This window comes from Amia ocellicauda, chromosome 5 (genome assembly GCF_036373705.1).
Source record: "Amia ocellicauda isolate fAmiCal2 chromosome 5, fAmiCal2.hap1, whole genome shotgun sequence".
NCBI lineage: Eukaryota > Metazoa > Chordata > Actinopteri > Amiiformes > Amiidae > Amia > Amia ocellicauda.
Genome location: NC_089854.1, coordinates 22,192,744 through 22,210,530, shown reverse-complemented (window position 1 = coordinate 22,210,530; position 17,787 = coordinate 22,192,744). Strand labels below are relative to the sequence as shown.

General features: G+C 43.6%; 1 protein-coding gene across 2 annotated transcripts in view; it reads left to right on the top strand.

Moving 5' to 3' along the window:
* Positions 1-15,369, top strand: part of grb2a (growth factor receptor-bound protein 2a) — a 34,252-nt gene extending 18,883 nt beyond the window's left edge. For both annotated transcript variants that reach the window (XM_066704341.1, XM_066704342.1), the window contains 4 exons: positions 7,893-7,990; positions 11,604-11,726; positions 12,544-12,712; positions 13,155-15,369. In XM_066704341.1, the coding sequence (XP_066560438.1) occupies positions 7,893-7,990; positions 11,604-11,726; positions 12,544-12,712; positions 13,155-13,340 (576 nt within the window). In that variant the 3' untranslated portion in view covers positions 13,341-15,369. The remainder of the gene's footprint in view (positions 1-7,892; positions 7,991-11,603; positions 11,727-12,543; positions 12,713-13,154) is intronic.
* The last annotated feature ends 2,418 nt before the right edge of the window (positions 15,370-17,787 follow it).

Genomic DNA, 17,787 nt, shown 5'->3' with positions numbered 1-17,787 from the left:
CTCTAATGCTGTAATCCCGAGCAGGCAGTCTGTGAGCTCATTAAAGCGTCCCGCTAAAGCAGGGATTAGACTTGCACCAGCCCTCTTTATCACCACTAGCGGGTAAACACCCCAGAACTTTACTTTCACTGCCTGCACGCATCTCCCGCGTCTCCTCGACCAAAACAGTTCACATCTGCAACATGTCTTGCATTTTATTGTCTGTCCAATGGCAGGATTATCACAGTCTATAGGTAAGCAGTACAAGCAAAACAAACTACCCCTTGTCCCCTCCCAAAAAAAAAAACTCTTAATAGGCACTTGATTTTGTTTGTTGTTGGGGATAAGTTAAAGCAGTCCGTACATTTTAGCACCAAGCCATTACAGGCAGGGACTGGCCTGGGATGACTTTGATGGGGAAGCTCTTCCTTGGCTCTGTGCATTAGGCTAAATAACATCACAGGCTTTACTGTTGTCCACTGTGGCTGCTGCTGCTTTTCCAACATTAAGTTGGGCAAGTAACCTCTTGGAAAAGCTGTGTTGGCTGTCCTGGCTCGAATTGCTCTTAATTTGTGTTGATGGATATGATGTCCCACGGTTTTTAAAAGTGTGCATCAGGAGTGGGACAGCAGTGTGCTCTCTGAACACTAACAGTTCCCGTCACTTCTTAATGTTTTTTTGTTTTTTTTTTAATTCAGACGTCGCTCAGCGGATGCAGCCTTTCCGGTGCACTGCCAGAGCAATTAGACTGGCACAGCTTTGGGGGTGAATCCACCTCCTTTACTGACTTGTCTTTCTGCTGCTCAGAGGAGATCTCATGAGAAGGGAATAATGGTGTTCTGTGAGAGTTGTCGTCAGGGTCTATTGAGCCCTTACGGCAAAATCTTTGATTCGGGGAAGGCAGAACTGTTTTTGGTTTGTGTCCACGCCCCCCCTTCTCTCTCATGGGTAAAAAAAAAAAAAATATGAAGCAGGATCACATGGGTAAGTTTGTGGTATGTGGCAGACAGCTGCTGTATTAATGCGAATACAACTGCAGCAAACTGCGACTCGGCCTACACGCCCAGAGGAACTGCACTGCCTGCAAAACTGGCGAATTCCATCTTCGTTGTAGTTCAAGATGGATGTGAAAGATCGTGTTTTCATTTCTTAAAATATTTTTTTAAATGTATACTTTCCTTTTGCGTTCAAATTGGATTTTTTTTCCTCTCTTTACAAGCTTTGAGCTGCAAGCTGTCTCTCTATTTAAGTTTGCTCTGCCTCTTAAACATTGTAGTTCTAATGCCTAAAATTTGGTCTGTTAACATTGGGAATTCCAGGCAGCCGGCCAAACAGGAAGGTACGAGAATTTAATATCTGCAGCCAGAACACTCTTCGTTTTCTGTGACTCAAAAAAATAAGTAAAAAAAAAAAAAAAATGACCTAGGATTTGTTGTCCTTGCCTTGATGGGTCTTGGATGTTATTGTTATCAGGGAAATACTACTCGGTCACAATGAAGTAATCTGTGGTTATCTCAGCCATGTGCAACTCTTTCACTGTGGTTCATGCTTTATGGTCAGCGTCATTTTTGACCAACTGCAAGATGTGTCCGGGAGAACAATTGGAGACGCATTGGTCTCTGCAGAGATCTAAACATTGTGTCTTCATTTTGATGATTCCTCACACTTGGGTGAGTTGTTAGACACACCCTGTTCATCCAAGCAAGTGTCACGCACATTGCTTGCTCTTGCTCTTGCCCTTCAGCTGATTGGTGATCTTGTGTGCCAATTACAGAGACGTTCTTTGTCCCAGGACGTGAGGCGCAGCTGTTCAAATGCAACCTTGTAATGGTATGGTGCTCGGACTTCTCTGTATGCTGCATTTGTTTTGTTAGTGCTTGTAAAACGGTGTTTCCAGGTTGCCCAAAGACGAGAGAGCCTGCCGTGTACGCTGTGCATCTCCGTCCACTGAGTGGCATTGTCTGCACAGGTCTATAAATTACTTTTTTCCCTACCATCATATTAAAAGTCGGTAACGAGAATGAATGAAGGTGGTCACTTGTGAAATAAGGTTATGAACCAGCTCTGGGAAGGAATTCTGATGTCACGTTGAATTGAAACCTGCTTTCCCAATGCGTCATCTCATGCCTTTGTCATAATGCCATGGAAATGAAAGGGACTTACTCCATAATCACCTGATGTTTACATGCTCTGTAATCGGGCAGGATGCAGCATTGATCTCGCTGAAATGCCATCACATGATCGAGGACTTATCCTGCGCATCTGATTTTTTTTAAATTCCACACTCTCCTGTAATCCAGAATCATCTGTATTGAAAAATCCATTTGGGTTTCATTGACGTTTCAAACAGCAGGGTCTGTTTCTCAGAAATTTGTCATCACCCCCCCCACCCCACCCCTCAATGAACCATTAAGCAGAAGCACTGTCACAAAAGCATGCCACTTACTTCTTAATGACTCCACTCCAACCTAGGCACAGCTGGCCGGTTAAGACTTTGTGGCCGCTGAGCAGTAACATCGACAGATCCTTAATATGGTAATTGAGACTACTGTTCAGTTTTTTTTTTTTTCTCTCTGTCGTGAAAATGTAAGTGTGCTATTAATATGACCGCCCCCAGTATAATTTCAGAATTACTTGCCCGCAGTGTATTTTTAAAGAGGTTTGTCCAGGAGGAGTATTCCCCCACTGCTTGCCCACTCCCAAAATAAGAGCAGGACCGCACTGTCCTAACGCTATCCCACTGTGCCAGGGCCAGGCCGGGCGCTCGCTGGGAGACTGGCTTTAATTACAGAGATGGGCGCTGCTACCATGCACTGTGCAAGGGAAGCATGTGGCAGCTGTCGTGGAGATTATCTGTGGACCTTAGCCTTGTAAATAGAAACGCTGTCGTCTATTGTACTTCAGTCAGATGAAACGCACGCGCACACACACACACACACACACACACACACACAGGGTTTATTGTTAACCCAATGCAAACAGCGAGGCAAGATTGTTGCGTGACATTTGAAATGAAGAGATGGAGTTATTCTGTTCTAAACTGAATTCCAAGTGAAGCAGATGTTCGACCCCTCCCCCCCACTTCTCCTCCTTTCTTCCCAATGAGTTTCCTTCATTAGGTACCATTTTCACCTTATGTTGAATGGTTGAGGGGATTATCTGTGCTCGGTGTGATTCAGTTTTTTTGGAATTTTATAGTTTTAGATCGGTGGGGTAAAGGCAGGTCTGTGGACTGACCGGTGATTATGCATCTTTTTATTTTGCATGTCAGAACTTATCTGGCCTTAAAGTGATCGCAACATCAATAAGGAATCTCTGATCTACTGCTGACTGGAGGGCAGGGCTTGTCTCTCCAAGACCTAACGGACTCCTGCCCTGGTACGACTATTGGTATCAGAACGTGATAAAGGCATGATTTCTTGCCAGACTTTTTGTATTTTCATGGTATAATTTTGCGTTTCTTTTGGCAACCATTGAAAGCTTATATGTGCAGATCATTGCTACAGAAAGCGGGAAATGCACATGAGTTTTTGTGGTGCAGATTTACAACAACATGGAAAACTTGACATCACGGTTTGGGGACTGTGGTTGTGACCACATAGGAAAATCATATAGGATGTATTTTTAAGGCGCTGTAGCTTTCATTTCTACAAATTCTTTTTTTTCTTTCTGTATGTATTTGTGTTAATGTATATTTTTATCTGAATAAGGATGTGGTTTAAGGGCTTGGCGTGTCTAAATTAGTTTTTTTTTTTTTCTTCATCCAGGATATGTAACAAACAGGTCTCTTCATGCATAAAGTTCAAGGTACAGGCCGACCTATCGGGAAGAGGCTGAGCAGGAAGTAGGGCATAGTCCTGCGATGCACAGAATAACTTGGGCAACTAGAGCCACTTTAAAGTTTGCTCCCTGCACTGGACCTTGGTGCCAATCTGTATCTCGGTCACTAGTTTGACGCCTGCTGAAATCCTTCATCTCGGTGGTTTTAATGAACGTGAGAATTTAGGATTAATTTAGGATCTAAATGCAGAAATAACCTGACCTTCAGATTCCCCCCCTCCCCCCTCTTCCTTCAAACAAAACCAACAAGTGCAAAAGCAAGTGCGTCCTGCAGCTCGCCAATCTCTCTCTCGGGTTCATGTTGGACCTCCCTGTGTGCTCGGGCAAAGCTCCGATGAACCGCAGTGCAGTGGCCGTGACCAGGGTTGCTGTTTGGTTGTTCCCGGAGGTTCCTGGTCCTTGGCTACAACAGTGCATGCCAAGAAAGTGCTAGTGTTTCACACTCGACCAAAGAGAGCACAGCCTTTATTTTATAATATATATATGTGTGTGTGTGTGTGTATGTGTATATAATGTGTGTGTACATTGTATATACATTGTATGAGTTTTCTTTTTATACTTTTCGTATTCTCAGCCGTCATGCCTGACCGGGCATCAGTGCCCTTGTGACAGCTGTTCCGCGGCACACTCCACCTAACAGATATTCTGAGAATGGAAAGTGTCAAGCCAGCGTACAGCTGTGCTCACCGCTTGCTGCACACACATTAAACCATCTTCATTATCTCATTGCTTCTCTGTACTCATAGAGCGAGACAAAGGAGTGGCAGGTGGGGTGGGGTGGGGGGGGTTAGTTCACAATAGGACCTGTGTCCCTGCTGATGGCACAGCCAGTTAAACCACACTGGCCCTGGCACCCTGTCCTCGGTCTGCATGGGGAGATGGGCAAAGATGTCTTTCCATGTTTTATAGGGATTTTATTTTTCCTCGCCCTTTTTTTAAATACACCTCAGCTTGTGCCGACTGGGGATTTATCAGGGGTCGGAGTGAATAGAATGTTTTGCAGAAGCATGTTTTCACAACTGGGTAGTCTGAAGAAAGGAGGGTTTTTTGCAACCACCTCACAGAGATGTACTTTGTATTCTGGGTAGTTTGTTTGATTGTGCAGTCCAGTAGCTGGTTACGATTTACTGCCTTTGCAGTGCCAGAACTGTACTTTTGGTTGGTTATTGTAATTAGTAACTGGTGCACATGGAACAGTCCATCTCTCTCTCCCTCTCCCTCTTTTGTTTGCATATGATATGATAAAGCAACACTAAACATAAGCTGAGAGCCAGTGTTTTGATAGCAGGAAGTTTAATAAAGAGAAAAGTTGTTTAATCAGAAACCTGTGATGGGTTGCTTTTCCTGTTCATAGTCCAGAGAGTAAACACTCGCGCACACTCTCTCTCTCACATGTTAGCGCAGAGAAAATAGGTAATTTTTTACATTCTGCATTATCAAATAGCATCTCCACAGCTGTGTGTATCACTAATCAATACATTATCTACAGTAGCAGGCTGTCCTCGCTCGCCACCCCTCCCTTCTGTTCGGCACAAAGAGCACTTATTTTAAACTCAGAGTGCACACTGTACCTCCCCCATTCACAGCGCTGTGGCAGAGGTGGCTTTCTCCTTCACTGACATCAACTACCCTTTGTTCATTTTCTGGTTGTGTGTTTGTTATTTAGCCTTGAAAAGTAATTACACTAAACTCCAGTACACAACGCGGTGCTAGAATCTGCTAAGAGGCAGCTCAAGCAAATGAGGAAATTAGGTAATGGTTACATCAGTGGGGTTAGGGCAGGCATAATTGACAATTATGTCCTTTCGTTTGTCTGTTCTTTAGTTGACTATTTGCCTGACACATACAGACCCAACTGCTACATGTGTCCAATGGGGTCACTTTACGGATAAGCAGAGGTTCAGTTCAGTAAATTAGGCATCAGATGTCCATTTCCTTGATTTGATGGGCTCATGAGATTTTGGATGTTTGCTCTTTGTATTTCAAAAAACACATGTAACATGAGTTGGGAGAGATGGCCACATTTGATGGCGTTACCCTTACTGTCTCCACGTGCTACAGGCCTCTATTGAGACAACCGCCTTCATAAGTTGCTCTTACAGTGAGCGGAAACAAAGGCCTCACTCGGCAGCAAGGTGAAACTCCACTTTGCCGTCCCACCACTTCCCTTTCAAGTCTCTGTTCTTGTTTTGCCCAAGCCTGATTTGTTTTTTTGTTGTGCGGGCAAAATTGCCTACAGTCAGTGTTGCACTGCTTAAACTTCTCCATTCCAAAAATCCCTGGGGTTTTGTGTTTAGCGGTTGAGTTTAAGAGTCCAAAAGTGGGCCACACTGGGTTGTTTTCCAGTCATGGTGGGGCTGTGGAAACACCACGGATACCAGTGGGAGAAATCACATGGCAGGGGATAGTGCAGAGTCTGTCCAAATGCACTTCCTTCAGCTTTGCCGGGTGCTGAGTTACACAGATAGCAGACGATTATCTCCAGATCTGTCCACACTGCTATTAATTTCTCATTCCGTGCAAATGACGTATTGTTGTGGCAGAAGGTGTTTTCCTTTTGATGAAATCCACTTTACTGTTTTGTCTACAGAAGCTTTACTTAAGTTAATTAGAAAATCGACTAATTAAATCATGGCAGTCCAGAAGTACAAGCTAAATTCTGGTGTGAAAATGATGATCCTCACAGGAAAGCTATTCTGATATTGCCATATAGAATCATGTTGTCAGAAGCCGAGGAGGGCACAGTAAATGGGGTGAAATTGGTGCCCGTTTGGTCTGTGAGCGACTAAGCCTGGTGCAGCCCCAGTGCCTCTGGGGAGTGCGTGTAGGAGAGAGCACACTACCCCAGCTTCTGCTATCTAGATGCTATCGAGATAAACTAAAGTGTTGATCTGCGCCGGATCTCTGTAAAACCCCATGTTTCAGACGGGAGAAGCGAGCACCAAGTGTCACAGCGAGACACTCGAGTATCTCTCCCTCTGTTGCTGCTGCTGCTGCTGCTGCCTGGGCTAAACTCTCTCTGCAGAGGAAGGAAATTGCGCAGTCCACTTCCTCTGGAGGACTTGAGTGACTTTGAAAGAAATAATATATTTATAATATTCCTCTTTTGGTCAAACACTGGGATTTGTGCTCTGAGCGTCATGCCCTTCTTCCAGGTATTTGGCTTGCTTGCTCCTGACGATTTAGGGTTTTGATTTTTTTCACTGCCTTTTAAAGCGTATGGCTCATTTTTTCCCCCTGTATATTGCGTTTAACATTATACACGCTCTGTCACTGTACTGCTCCAGTGCAGGTCCCGGAAAGGTACTGCCAGAGTGCCCAAAACACCCCAACTTTGCATGAGCTGTACTTGGGTTAGATTTGTTTTTCCGAAGAAGATTGTGGTGAGTGGTAAAGAGGGCCACATGGATGTGAAGCACTTAGTTCTTCCTTGAATAAAATAATCAAAAGGATTTACATTTAAAGTTCTTATTTGATTTAGTTGATGTTTGCAAACTAAACTGAAAGGTGTGCAGCTTTTCTTTCTTGGGGGTGGTGGCTTATCACACCGCGGGCTGAGGGAGTCACCTGCCCGACCCTCTGCACTGCTGGGGCTGGCTATGCAAGGTGCAGTGTAGGTGTTTGGGAGAAGCCAAGGGGAACCTTTTGAGTTTTCAAAGAACTGCAAACCCTTTTAAAACATTGGTCCCGTGTACATCAGTGTTTCCCAGTTTAAGGTGGTGGTGCATAAGACAATGACATTCATCCTGTACTGTGCTGTGCCATAAAGTGCTTCACTTGGCCACAGTGAACATCTGTACGTTGTCTTTTGCATTTGCATTTTCATTTGCAGCTTAAGAGTCCTGACCTGTGTACACTGTTTTTTTCCCCCTTACCTGAGGTAGTTTTTTCTTTTCCTCTGCTGGCACATGACAGCCCCCCCACCATGTGCCGAATTCATCACAGAGGAGCCACCCTTAAGGAAACAGTTTCCCAGCATCTCATCTGGAACGATGTGCCTTGCCAGAGTGTAGTTGTGGTCTAACCAAACTGATTGAATTATAAATACTTTTCCTCTGTTTGTTTCTGGCCAGGTTTTAAATGAAGAATGTGACCAAAACTGGTACAAGGCAGAGCTCAACGGAAAGGACGGCTTCATTCCCAAGAACTACATTGAAATGAAAGCACATCCGTAAGTCGCTCTTGTTGTTCTCTGTTGCTCCTCTCTGGCCACTGAGCTAGTGCTTTGACACGGTCTGAGTTTGATTGGGAGATGTGTATAAACCCTTTTGGTGTGTGTTGGTGGATTTCTGTAACCATATGAATCTGAGACTTTAAGTCATGAAAAGACCAAAAAGAACCTGAAATGTTCATGTCAGACACCTTATAAACTTGTCTTTGTAAGCAGCTGGTCCCTAGTCCTCATGGGACACATTGGTTACCTCAGTGTTTACAGTAAGGGGCAGGGAGAATACAGGTTTTCCCATCCATGTGGGTCAATAATTAGTTATGAGATTATGGCTCTGGTGCGATAAAACCCCAGAGAGATTGAGGAAACGAGAGCTAAGCCACTTTTTTTTTTTTTTTTTTTGCTTTTTGCTGGCCTCGCCCCTGTGAACTTGTGTTTAAAAAAATAATAATAATTAAAAAGGGTACCTGTGGATTTATTAATTTATGCATATGTTGCAGCTGCCCCCCAACCCTGACCTCCACTTAAGCATGTTTTCCGTTGGACAGGCACAGCATAGAAGCACTTCAAGGGGTTCAGTTCCGTTTCACAGGAAAGGTTCTGCCTGCAAAAACGTTCTTGATGAGGGGAGACTAGAGCTCAGTACGTGCTCGAGAGAACGATCTTGGTGGTGCAGTTTTAAAGGGAGGACTTGTGTGGTTTCCAAGTAACAATTCTGGCCATGGTGGCTCTAATAATAAACCAGGCTGTGCTGTCTGTTAGCGCCTATAAAATAACATAAGCGAGTACAGTCGAGGTGAACTCTGTCCAGCACGGTTGACAGAGTTCATTTCGGCTGAACTCGGTTAAGTTACTTTGTTCCCGCACGTATTGCATATTTGCTGATATAGATCAGTCTACTGTGGAACGGTGAGACCTGTTCATTGTATTTATTAATTTATTTGCATATCTAGGTATGCGTCTACGAGCTCGTTTTTAGTTCACCCTTCCTGTGACGAACAGACACCTGCTCCCCACACTCATTCGCTCTCTGTCACGGTGCTACTTCCTGTAAGATTCATTTCAGGTTTGCCAGCTTTTTCGAGGGATTTTTTAAAGCTTTAACTTGTTTAGTTTTTACTCCGATCACCCGCCAGCACATTTAACTGCGTGTAACCAAGGGGGTGGCTTCACTGCGCAGTGGCTCTATTCCTCAGACCTGGTGGATTTTCTGCCAACCACCCCACCTCCCATCTTGTGTGTGGTGTGGGCGTATATTAAAAGCCCTCAAGACCCTGTCACTGCCATCTTAAGAGATATCAGTAAGTGCAATGCGCAAGATTACATCTCGGTTTATTAATGCAGCCAGAGCTTTTAGCGGGAATTAAATATTGACCCTATGACATCATCGCTAGAGCTCATCGGAAGCAGCTCTGTTGTGCGCTGTGTGTGGAGGGATGCAGATATACGGCTGTCGTTTGTCACTGTCTGTGGCCTGCAAGAGCCTGGCCCGCCTCTCCACACAGTGATGGTCCACAGGCACTAATCAGGGCTGCTTTTGGTCGGAAGCGATGGAGCACATTAAAGATTCAGGCCCTTTCTTTGTGTATGTGTAATATATATATCAATCAATCAATCAATTGTTATTTGTATAGCGCCTTTCGCAGAGTAGCCACAGAGCGCTTTACAGACTGGAAAACCTACAACAAAGTACAGCAAAATAAAATACATAAATACAATAAAGTAAAATAAATAAATATAGACCTGTAAACAGTTTACATGATCTAAAATAAAGTAAGTGAACATTTAAAAAAAATATATATATATGAAGGGAAATACTTTTAGCAGTGTCTGCTGTGGTTCTTTATCTCTAAAGCGAATGTAAATGCAGTGTCATTTCATGTGCCCATGTGAGGGAGGAAAGATGCTTGTCAGGAATAAACGAGGCAGATGTTTCACTGAAGCACAGTGGATCTGCCCGCAGCACGTCCCTGCACATTCATACGGACATCTCGTAATCGTCTCTGCCCAGAGCAGTGACATCAAAGGCTTCAGCTGTATTACCAGGATAGTTTTTTCCCCAGCACAAGCAGAAAGGGTTTCCTACATTTTCCAAGTGTAATTCAGATCTTAAATGACCCATCCTTCCTCTTACCACCCTGGTGAGGCTCTCGTTCCTAAAACTCACCATCTGAAGCAGAAATGGTTCCAACTTTTAAACCCCAGAGCAGACGTGTACACACCAGTCGAGAGACTAGTGACTTGCAGTGTGTGAGCGTCTGGGTCTGCACATCTGTCAGGCCACACTAATTGAAATCCTATATCTTAAAATTGCATACAGTTCTTCGTAATTAAAAACCTGGTCATTTGGAAAAAAATGTTTCTGTCCACTCTCCTTTCCATTTAAGTTTTCACTCGACAGTAAAATCACACTACGTCGCCTCACCTGACCATTCAATTAGTAAAATGGAGCCCCTAGTATTCATATTTACAAATATATCACACTTGTCAGAATTCTCCATCAAAGCATGTTTTTAGGCCCATATTCGATAATTTTGAATCAACATCACAAAATAAACTACATCAACCCCAAGCTATAACATCATCAGTCTGAAAGCCGATACTTTTATTGGCATATTGTGTTTACTTAAATATTTAAGTTTGAAGATGAAGTCCATCAGTCTTTCTTTCTGTTATGGGTGTGTTAAAGTCCTCAGCCTTGTTCTTCTGCAGACTCTCTCCTTTTCAACTAGCGGCAACACAAACTGTCTGTCCGGTTTCGACCTCAATGCTTTAATATACATTTGTCCCATTGTTATTGTAATATTCGCAAAATTTGGGTTCGATGAGAATTTCATGTTTGTTCTGTTGCGTGCATGCGTGTAATGAGTGAGTACCAGGCTATGTCAGCATATACAACTTTGACAGCCAGTGGAACCGCTTGCTAGCTTTCCGAATTGACCTTCATGTCCACGTCAGCCCGTCTCGTATCGCAATCCTCTGTCCTAACCAAACCGCCAGTTCTCTCTACGCTTGGTTTTGCAGTAAGACTGGGCGTCCTCCTATCGGTGCTTTCCCTGCTGTCTCAGCCCATATTAAACTTCTCATTTCTATCAATTCTGTTCTTCTCTGCCGCAGTAATGTTTTTGTCTGTGAAAACCTAAACCAAAAAAACAAGAGGAACTTGCAAGTGTTGGATTAATCATTGACGGAGCTAAGCGGAGCTGTCGCCAATGTGTAAATCACCCAGAATGGCACATTTGTATATTCATATCGTTTTCCTCAGTGGCTTGTTGTGTATGCAGGATGAGCGCGACATCAGTGGAGCACAAAGCGGGACTTTTTTTTTTGTGTGTGCGTCAGTGTGTTTTGCCATTTTATGCCCTGCCAGCACTTGTATCAAACCAGGAACTGAACCCAGCTGTACTGAGTGACAGAACACAAATGCAGCTCCCCACCTTCATGCAAAAGAGCCAATATGCCTGTTTTTGCCTGTACTGTTTCATCCTGAACGAGGACCGCCTTGAGGCACAGTACAGGCAAAAAGTTCTGTTTAAGTGCTGGAGACCCATCTCCCCCAGTCTCGAGTGCTGGTCCTCACGCTGTGCTTCTCTCCCCCTCTCTCTCTCTCGTACAGGTGGTTCTTTGGTAAGATCCCCCGGGCAAAGGCAGAGGAGATGCTGAACAAGCAGAGACACGATGGCGCCTTCCTCATCCGGGAGAGCGAGAGCGCGCCAGGAGACTTCTCGTTGTCCGTAAAGTACGTGTCCAGTGTTCCCCCCAGCAGGTCTGCGGTTACTGACCCACTGGCTCCCTCCCGGTGTGTGAGGTCTTGGCCTTGGGAACGCTACGCACTCAGACGTCTGTTCTTCTGACGGTGTCCTCTTTTTGTACAAGTAGGGCTGCATTCTGGGAGGTCAGCATTGACAAGACCGCAGCAGGTGGCAGTTGTCCAGCAACAGCCTCTTATTCCTTCCTTCTCTGTTCTCGGTGTTGACATCTTTTAGACTTTATAGAACTGATACATTAAGTAAACGAGCAACAGTAGAGTCCCTTTTTCCTCCACTGCTGTTTCTTATACAAAAGACTCCCATTATCCCAGTATTCGTGTGTAGCAGTGCCGCCCCCTGCTGGTGTGCTGGTCCACTTCATGGCCCACACATTCAGATCTCTAGCTCTGACTTTCCGCTGCCTTATTTTTTGCACAACGATTCCCGTGCGATTCCCTGACGCCGCAGCAGATTAATTGGTCTACTCATCCAAGCCCTACCTGCACTGTGCTAATGTAGTCCAGGCTTTTATCGGACCCACCTCTGTGACCGTAAGCAGTCATTAATATTTTCCCAGGCAGAGTTTTCTAACAGTTGATGTCTCTCCAGTGCCTCTTCTGCTCAGAGGAATGACTCAGCATTTCTATTATTACTACCACCACCTCCTCCGGGCTTTTTATGGTCGAATCTTAAAATAAATATTCGATAGATTTTCACAGTTGAGTGTGTGGGGAAGAAAGCAACGCCTAGATTTGTGTGATTTTTATATTTTCCCTTTATTCCCTCCTCCGCGTCCCGTCTCTCTAGGTTTGGAAACGACGTCCAACACTTCAAGGTCCTCCGTGACGGGGCGGGGAAGTATTTCCTCTGGGTGGTGAAGTTCAACTCCCTGAACGAGCTGGTGGACTATCACCGGTCCACGTCGGTGTCGCGGAACCAGCAGATATTCCTGCGAGACATAGAGCAGGTCCCCCAGGTGAGAGACCGTCCGCTCAGCCCACCCCCAGCATCACAGACACAAGGTCTTCGCCTACATTCAAACCAGATGTTAATAATACAATGACACACACCTAATATAATTTCCACCCCTCCTCCTTCCACTTAATACAAATGACACCCCCCCACTCTTAATACAGACGGTATAACACCCTCTCCCTCTCTCCTTTCCTTGGTGATTGTACTCTAGCAGTGGAGTTGTCCACCCTGCCCTCAGCCTGCAGCAGCAGCCCACTCGTACTGTGGGACCTGGGACTGTAGGATTGAGGATTTAGAGAATCTGTGTCTCTCTCCCTCTCTCTCTCCCCTGCTGTCTGTTGCTCGCTCGCTCTCTGTTTGCTTGTGTCTTTCAGTCTCCCGATCTTGTCCCGGTGTCTCATAGTGTCTGACATTTAACTGTGGTACTCCCTCCACCCCAACAGCATCCAACGTACGTGCAGGCCCTGTTCGACTTCGACCCACAGGAGGATGGAGAGCTGGGCTTCCGGCGCGGGGACTTCATCCAGGTGCTCGACAACTCTGACCCCAACTGGTGGAAGGGGGCCTGTCACGGCCAGACGGGCATGTTCCCGCGCAACTACGTCAACCCGGTCAACCGGAACATGTAAAACACGGAGACCCGTCACGCCAGGAACGGAGGAGGAGGAGGAGGAAAATTGAAAGGAGAATTAAAAAAGAAAATAAAAAGGTGTGGATCCCAGAAGCCCACCTCTGAGAGGCTGAGAAAAACCAATATAATACTGAGAATGTTCCCCATTACGGTGAACGCTGCAGCCGGGAAGGAACTGTCATAAAGAGAAAAAGGAAAAAAAAGAAAAAAAAATGTGTAGAGTACCAAAATCTAAGTTAAAATAAAGGAAAGACAAATTTTATCTCTAGATTCCCATAGCTGCTTCTGCCTTCTGAGTTTCCCGTTTGTTTGTCTGTTTTTTGTTTTTTCTTTGCGCATGTTTTATCCTCTGAAAGAAAAAACAAACCCAACGCTGTCTGAGAAAATAAAATGAATCAATAAATAAACCGCTTGATGCCAGTCGCACCAAGTCTCCGTGTCAGGGGCCGAAGGATGGCCATTCCCATTTTTACATTGACCTTGGTCTCTTTAAATAAGTTAGTAAATAAATATATATAATTTTTTTTTTTTTTTTTTTTTTTAAGAATATATATATTTGTATGTGTTTGTCTGTTGATCTTTCTCTGCATTTTATTTCTTATGTAAATTATGTTCGGCTTCTTTTGTTAGTCTTGTTTAAAAGAAAAAAAACACAAAAAGAAAAAAAACAACGCAACACCTTAGCAGCTCTGGGATGAGATTGTTAAATTGTGAGTTTTAATCGTCTGGACTATCTGACTGCTTTCAAATAACATGGCATGATTTTTAAGGCATACAAATACCCCTTTTAAAATGTTCCCCATCTTGGAAAACCTACAGGAAAGAAAAAAAAAAAAATCAAGGATGAAATCATGTGTGCGTCTGTAAGACACGAGCTAGGAGGTTCCCTAAGTGTGTGGCTGAAATGACCGGTGCAGCCGGAGGAATGGACTATGAAGCGGTTTATAAAGAAGCCACCTTGTAGATAATATATTTATTGCAGCCATGTTGCCATTGGGTCACGAATGTAGTGGCTGTCAAGTCTTTGGGAGAGGAGCAAAGCATGGTCAGAAGTGAGGTGTGTTGCTGCAAATATATATGCATATATACATGATATAAATCGATATCTAGAGATGTATCCAACAGGGCAAATGGGGTCATTGTTTAAGAACTGTCTGTATCGAACTGGCTTGGAGCAGATGCAAAGGAGAGCGTCTTTCAGATTGTGAACATCGGCTTTGTGTGCGTGTGGTCTTACAAGGTGTACGGTTTAGCACTTTCTGATGTGATTTTGTTTTTAGTCTTTTTCTTTCAGTCTCCTGTTTGTTTTTTGTTCTCTCTTGATAGTGCCTTTTTCCATCCCCTCTGTTTTGGTGTCTCCAGTGTACTGTGCTATTTCCCCCCCCACCCCCTCCGAATCAGGACATCATTGTAAATACTCTTGTTTTGTTTTTGCTTCCCAGGTGTTGCATTCTGTTAGATGTCATCATGGAAAAATGAATTCAATTACTTTACTTTTTTATTTAAATGTTTTGCCTTCTTACTTAATGATACTTAATGTTATCTCCTTGTTTTTTTGTTTTTTTTCAATTAATAAAAATGAAATTATACAAAAAAAAATACAGAAAGCAATGATAGTGTTTTAGTGCAAAGGGATGGTGCATAGTGGTTGGAGAGTATTTCTGATGCAGTGTCAAAGACTGAAAGTGAATTTCTGTTAGTGTTTTAATCATTGAATGTAATGAGGTCTCCAGTAAGTGTAATGCCAACAGGCAATACAGCGACTCTGAATGCAGTTCTGTTGTGTTTCTCCTTTTTTTTTCCTTTTTAATATATATAAATAATTTTATTTGAATGGGATGCTGCATCACAAATGTGGTCTCAATCACTTTTATCCACTACTGCAAAGAGTTCAGTCTACTGTTGTGTGTTACCCCTGTATTGTGTGTGGCAATATGCTTTATCTACTCTGCAGTAATTCAGGCAAGGACTGGCATTGCAATCTCTTGATTTGGACAAATATCTGAATAAAGACGCATCGGACAAAATCTGGTCATTTTCTCCGTATATGCTTTCCAACACGTATGTGGCTGGCTTTGGAGGTGCCCTGGGGTCGGGATCTGCAAGCTTCCTTAAAGTCAAAGCAAAAATGAACAGTGTTGCCCCACAATTGGGTACTTGGAAGCTGCAAACAGCATCTTAAGTCACAGCCCTTGTTTGTCCACAGAGACCACTTCACAGGGTATACACCATTAAGGGCAGGCTTTTGTTTTTTGTTTTCATTCCTCAATTCAGAATAGTAAATCCAATCCTATACACTTGAGACCTTTTCTGGCGTGTGCAGATGTGCTGTGACGGGGGGACCAACAAAGTCAGGAGTTTTCACTAGAAATCAGTAATTCAGCAACCTGAGTATGGACTCCGGTCCTGTGAGGGTGAAACAAGGGTCCATTTTGACAGTGTTGCATTGCAAAGCACTGTCTTGTCCTGTATTAGTTCACAGATGGGTTGGGGGGGGGTGGGGGGTTGTATTTGTAAGCATCTTAACTTCTTTACAGGCTGCTTACATGTCTCCAACAGTATTTTAAACTGCTTTGACTGTGAATTGAGCTGAGGTGGTGCTTGGCAGGATGAGAGGACGACTTAAAATGGCTATATGAAATGGATCCATTATATATTTGCTAAAATGAGTCCTGGCTTTATTCGCACCTTGTGTCCAGGACCATTAAGAGCCCTACAGTAGAACGACCCATAGGCGACTGGGGGGGGACCGAGTATTACCCGGTTAACGCCGGATCCAAAGTGACTGGGATTAATTCTCTGTCCTAAGCTCACTGTGCTTCGCCTGTTCCTCTGAGACCCAGCAGTCTGTGTAAAAACATTTCCTGCGCTGCAGTGGAAATGGGTTTAAAACATTAGTCTTGAGATTTTTCAACGAGGTTAGTGCTGAATTCAGATGTCCTGTAGGATTCAAGACCACTGTTACTTTTTGTGCATGGATCTTCAGGGTGAACTTTTAAAATCAAATGTAAGCGGTGCTGATGGACTGAGACACAGTGTGCATGTTCAGGATCTCTTGTTGGGTCAATGATTGGGGGTGGGAAGGTGTATATTTAAGTTTGCAGTTATTTTACATGCTCCTCTGGTTTAGAGATTGCTTAATTGTACATTGTTAATCAAATTCCTGCCAAGACTACGCAATGGCTTCTGCAGATCTCTGCTGTCACCCAACCAGAGAGATTTCCTGGTCATCCCTGGAGGTCTTTCACAAGCTGCTGGTTCCCCTCTATTGTCCACTCTCTTGTAGCGTTAATACTTATATGCATCTCAGAATTCTAAAAAAATCTAAATATATATTTTAAAAACGTTTTTTATTCGTTTTCTTAGTTTTATTTAGTTTTGTGCAAAATAATTTCCGAACCCCGGGCTATCTTACTGTTTTCCAGAAATGTTGAATCTGTGCCACCTTCTGAAATGCTGCACGTTTCCGTCCCAGAATCCCCGGGAGGGCAGGGTTGCATTTCAGAGGTCTGTGCTCAGGCTTAAATGAAGAGACTGCTGTCCTCTGAATATAAATAAACTAAATGTTGCACGATGTCCGGAGGGTTAAAGAGAGACGCCTCTGTTCTGGGTTCGGTGTGAGCCCGTACTTGCAGGAGGCTGCCCAATGAGAGGAAGTCTCCAGAGAGTCCAAAAGCCTTCATTATTCAATGCTGGATTCTGCTGTTGATTTTGTCCCCAGTTCAGGATGAAAGTGTGGTTAACAGTTTGATCAAGCTCTTGTAAATGTTCCCCCCCCATTTCCAAGTCTGTCTTTTTCCTCACGTCTTTATTCAAGTGTGAAACCCTGTATATTGCTTACAGTTAGACTCTGTTCTTCCTCTGTCTCTTCTCTGTCTCCCTCTGGCTACTTCTCCTGAAATTGCATTAACTAAAGTGGCATCTAACACCTGGACCATGTGATTGTTGACTCTACTGACGTTATGATGTATATCAAGACCGTCTCAAAGACATTTCATGTATATATACATTGAGAGAGAAAAAAAAAATCTGTGTCTAAGTGGAAAAACAAAATAATGTACTTATCCCTTTAATTCTGATGCAGCGTTTTGTTAGGTAGAGGATAACTGTGAATAATAAAATAATTGCAATGTAGTGTTTGCTGCTCATTTCCTGTTTTCATTGTCTCTGTGGCTGGAGTGCAATCTGTGTCAGATAGCAGCTGTTGGAGGTTTATGATTTCCAATATTATATGTCAATAATCATACAATCAATCTTAAAACTAGTTCAGGTATTTACTGAGATCCTTACCTATAGTGTATGCAAGGTAAAATAATGTATCAAAAACAAAAGTGAAAAAACTGAATTTATGTTTTCCAAACTTACCACCAACTCTGTGTGTTTGTAAACATCTTGGAGGACATAGTCAATATTGCATAAAAATGGTAAATCTTATTTTCTGTGCA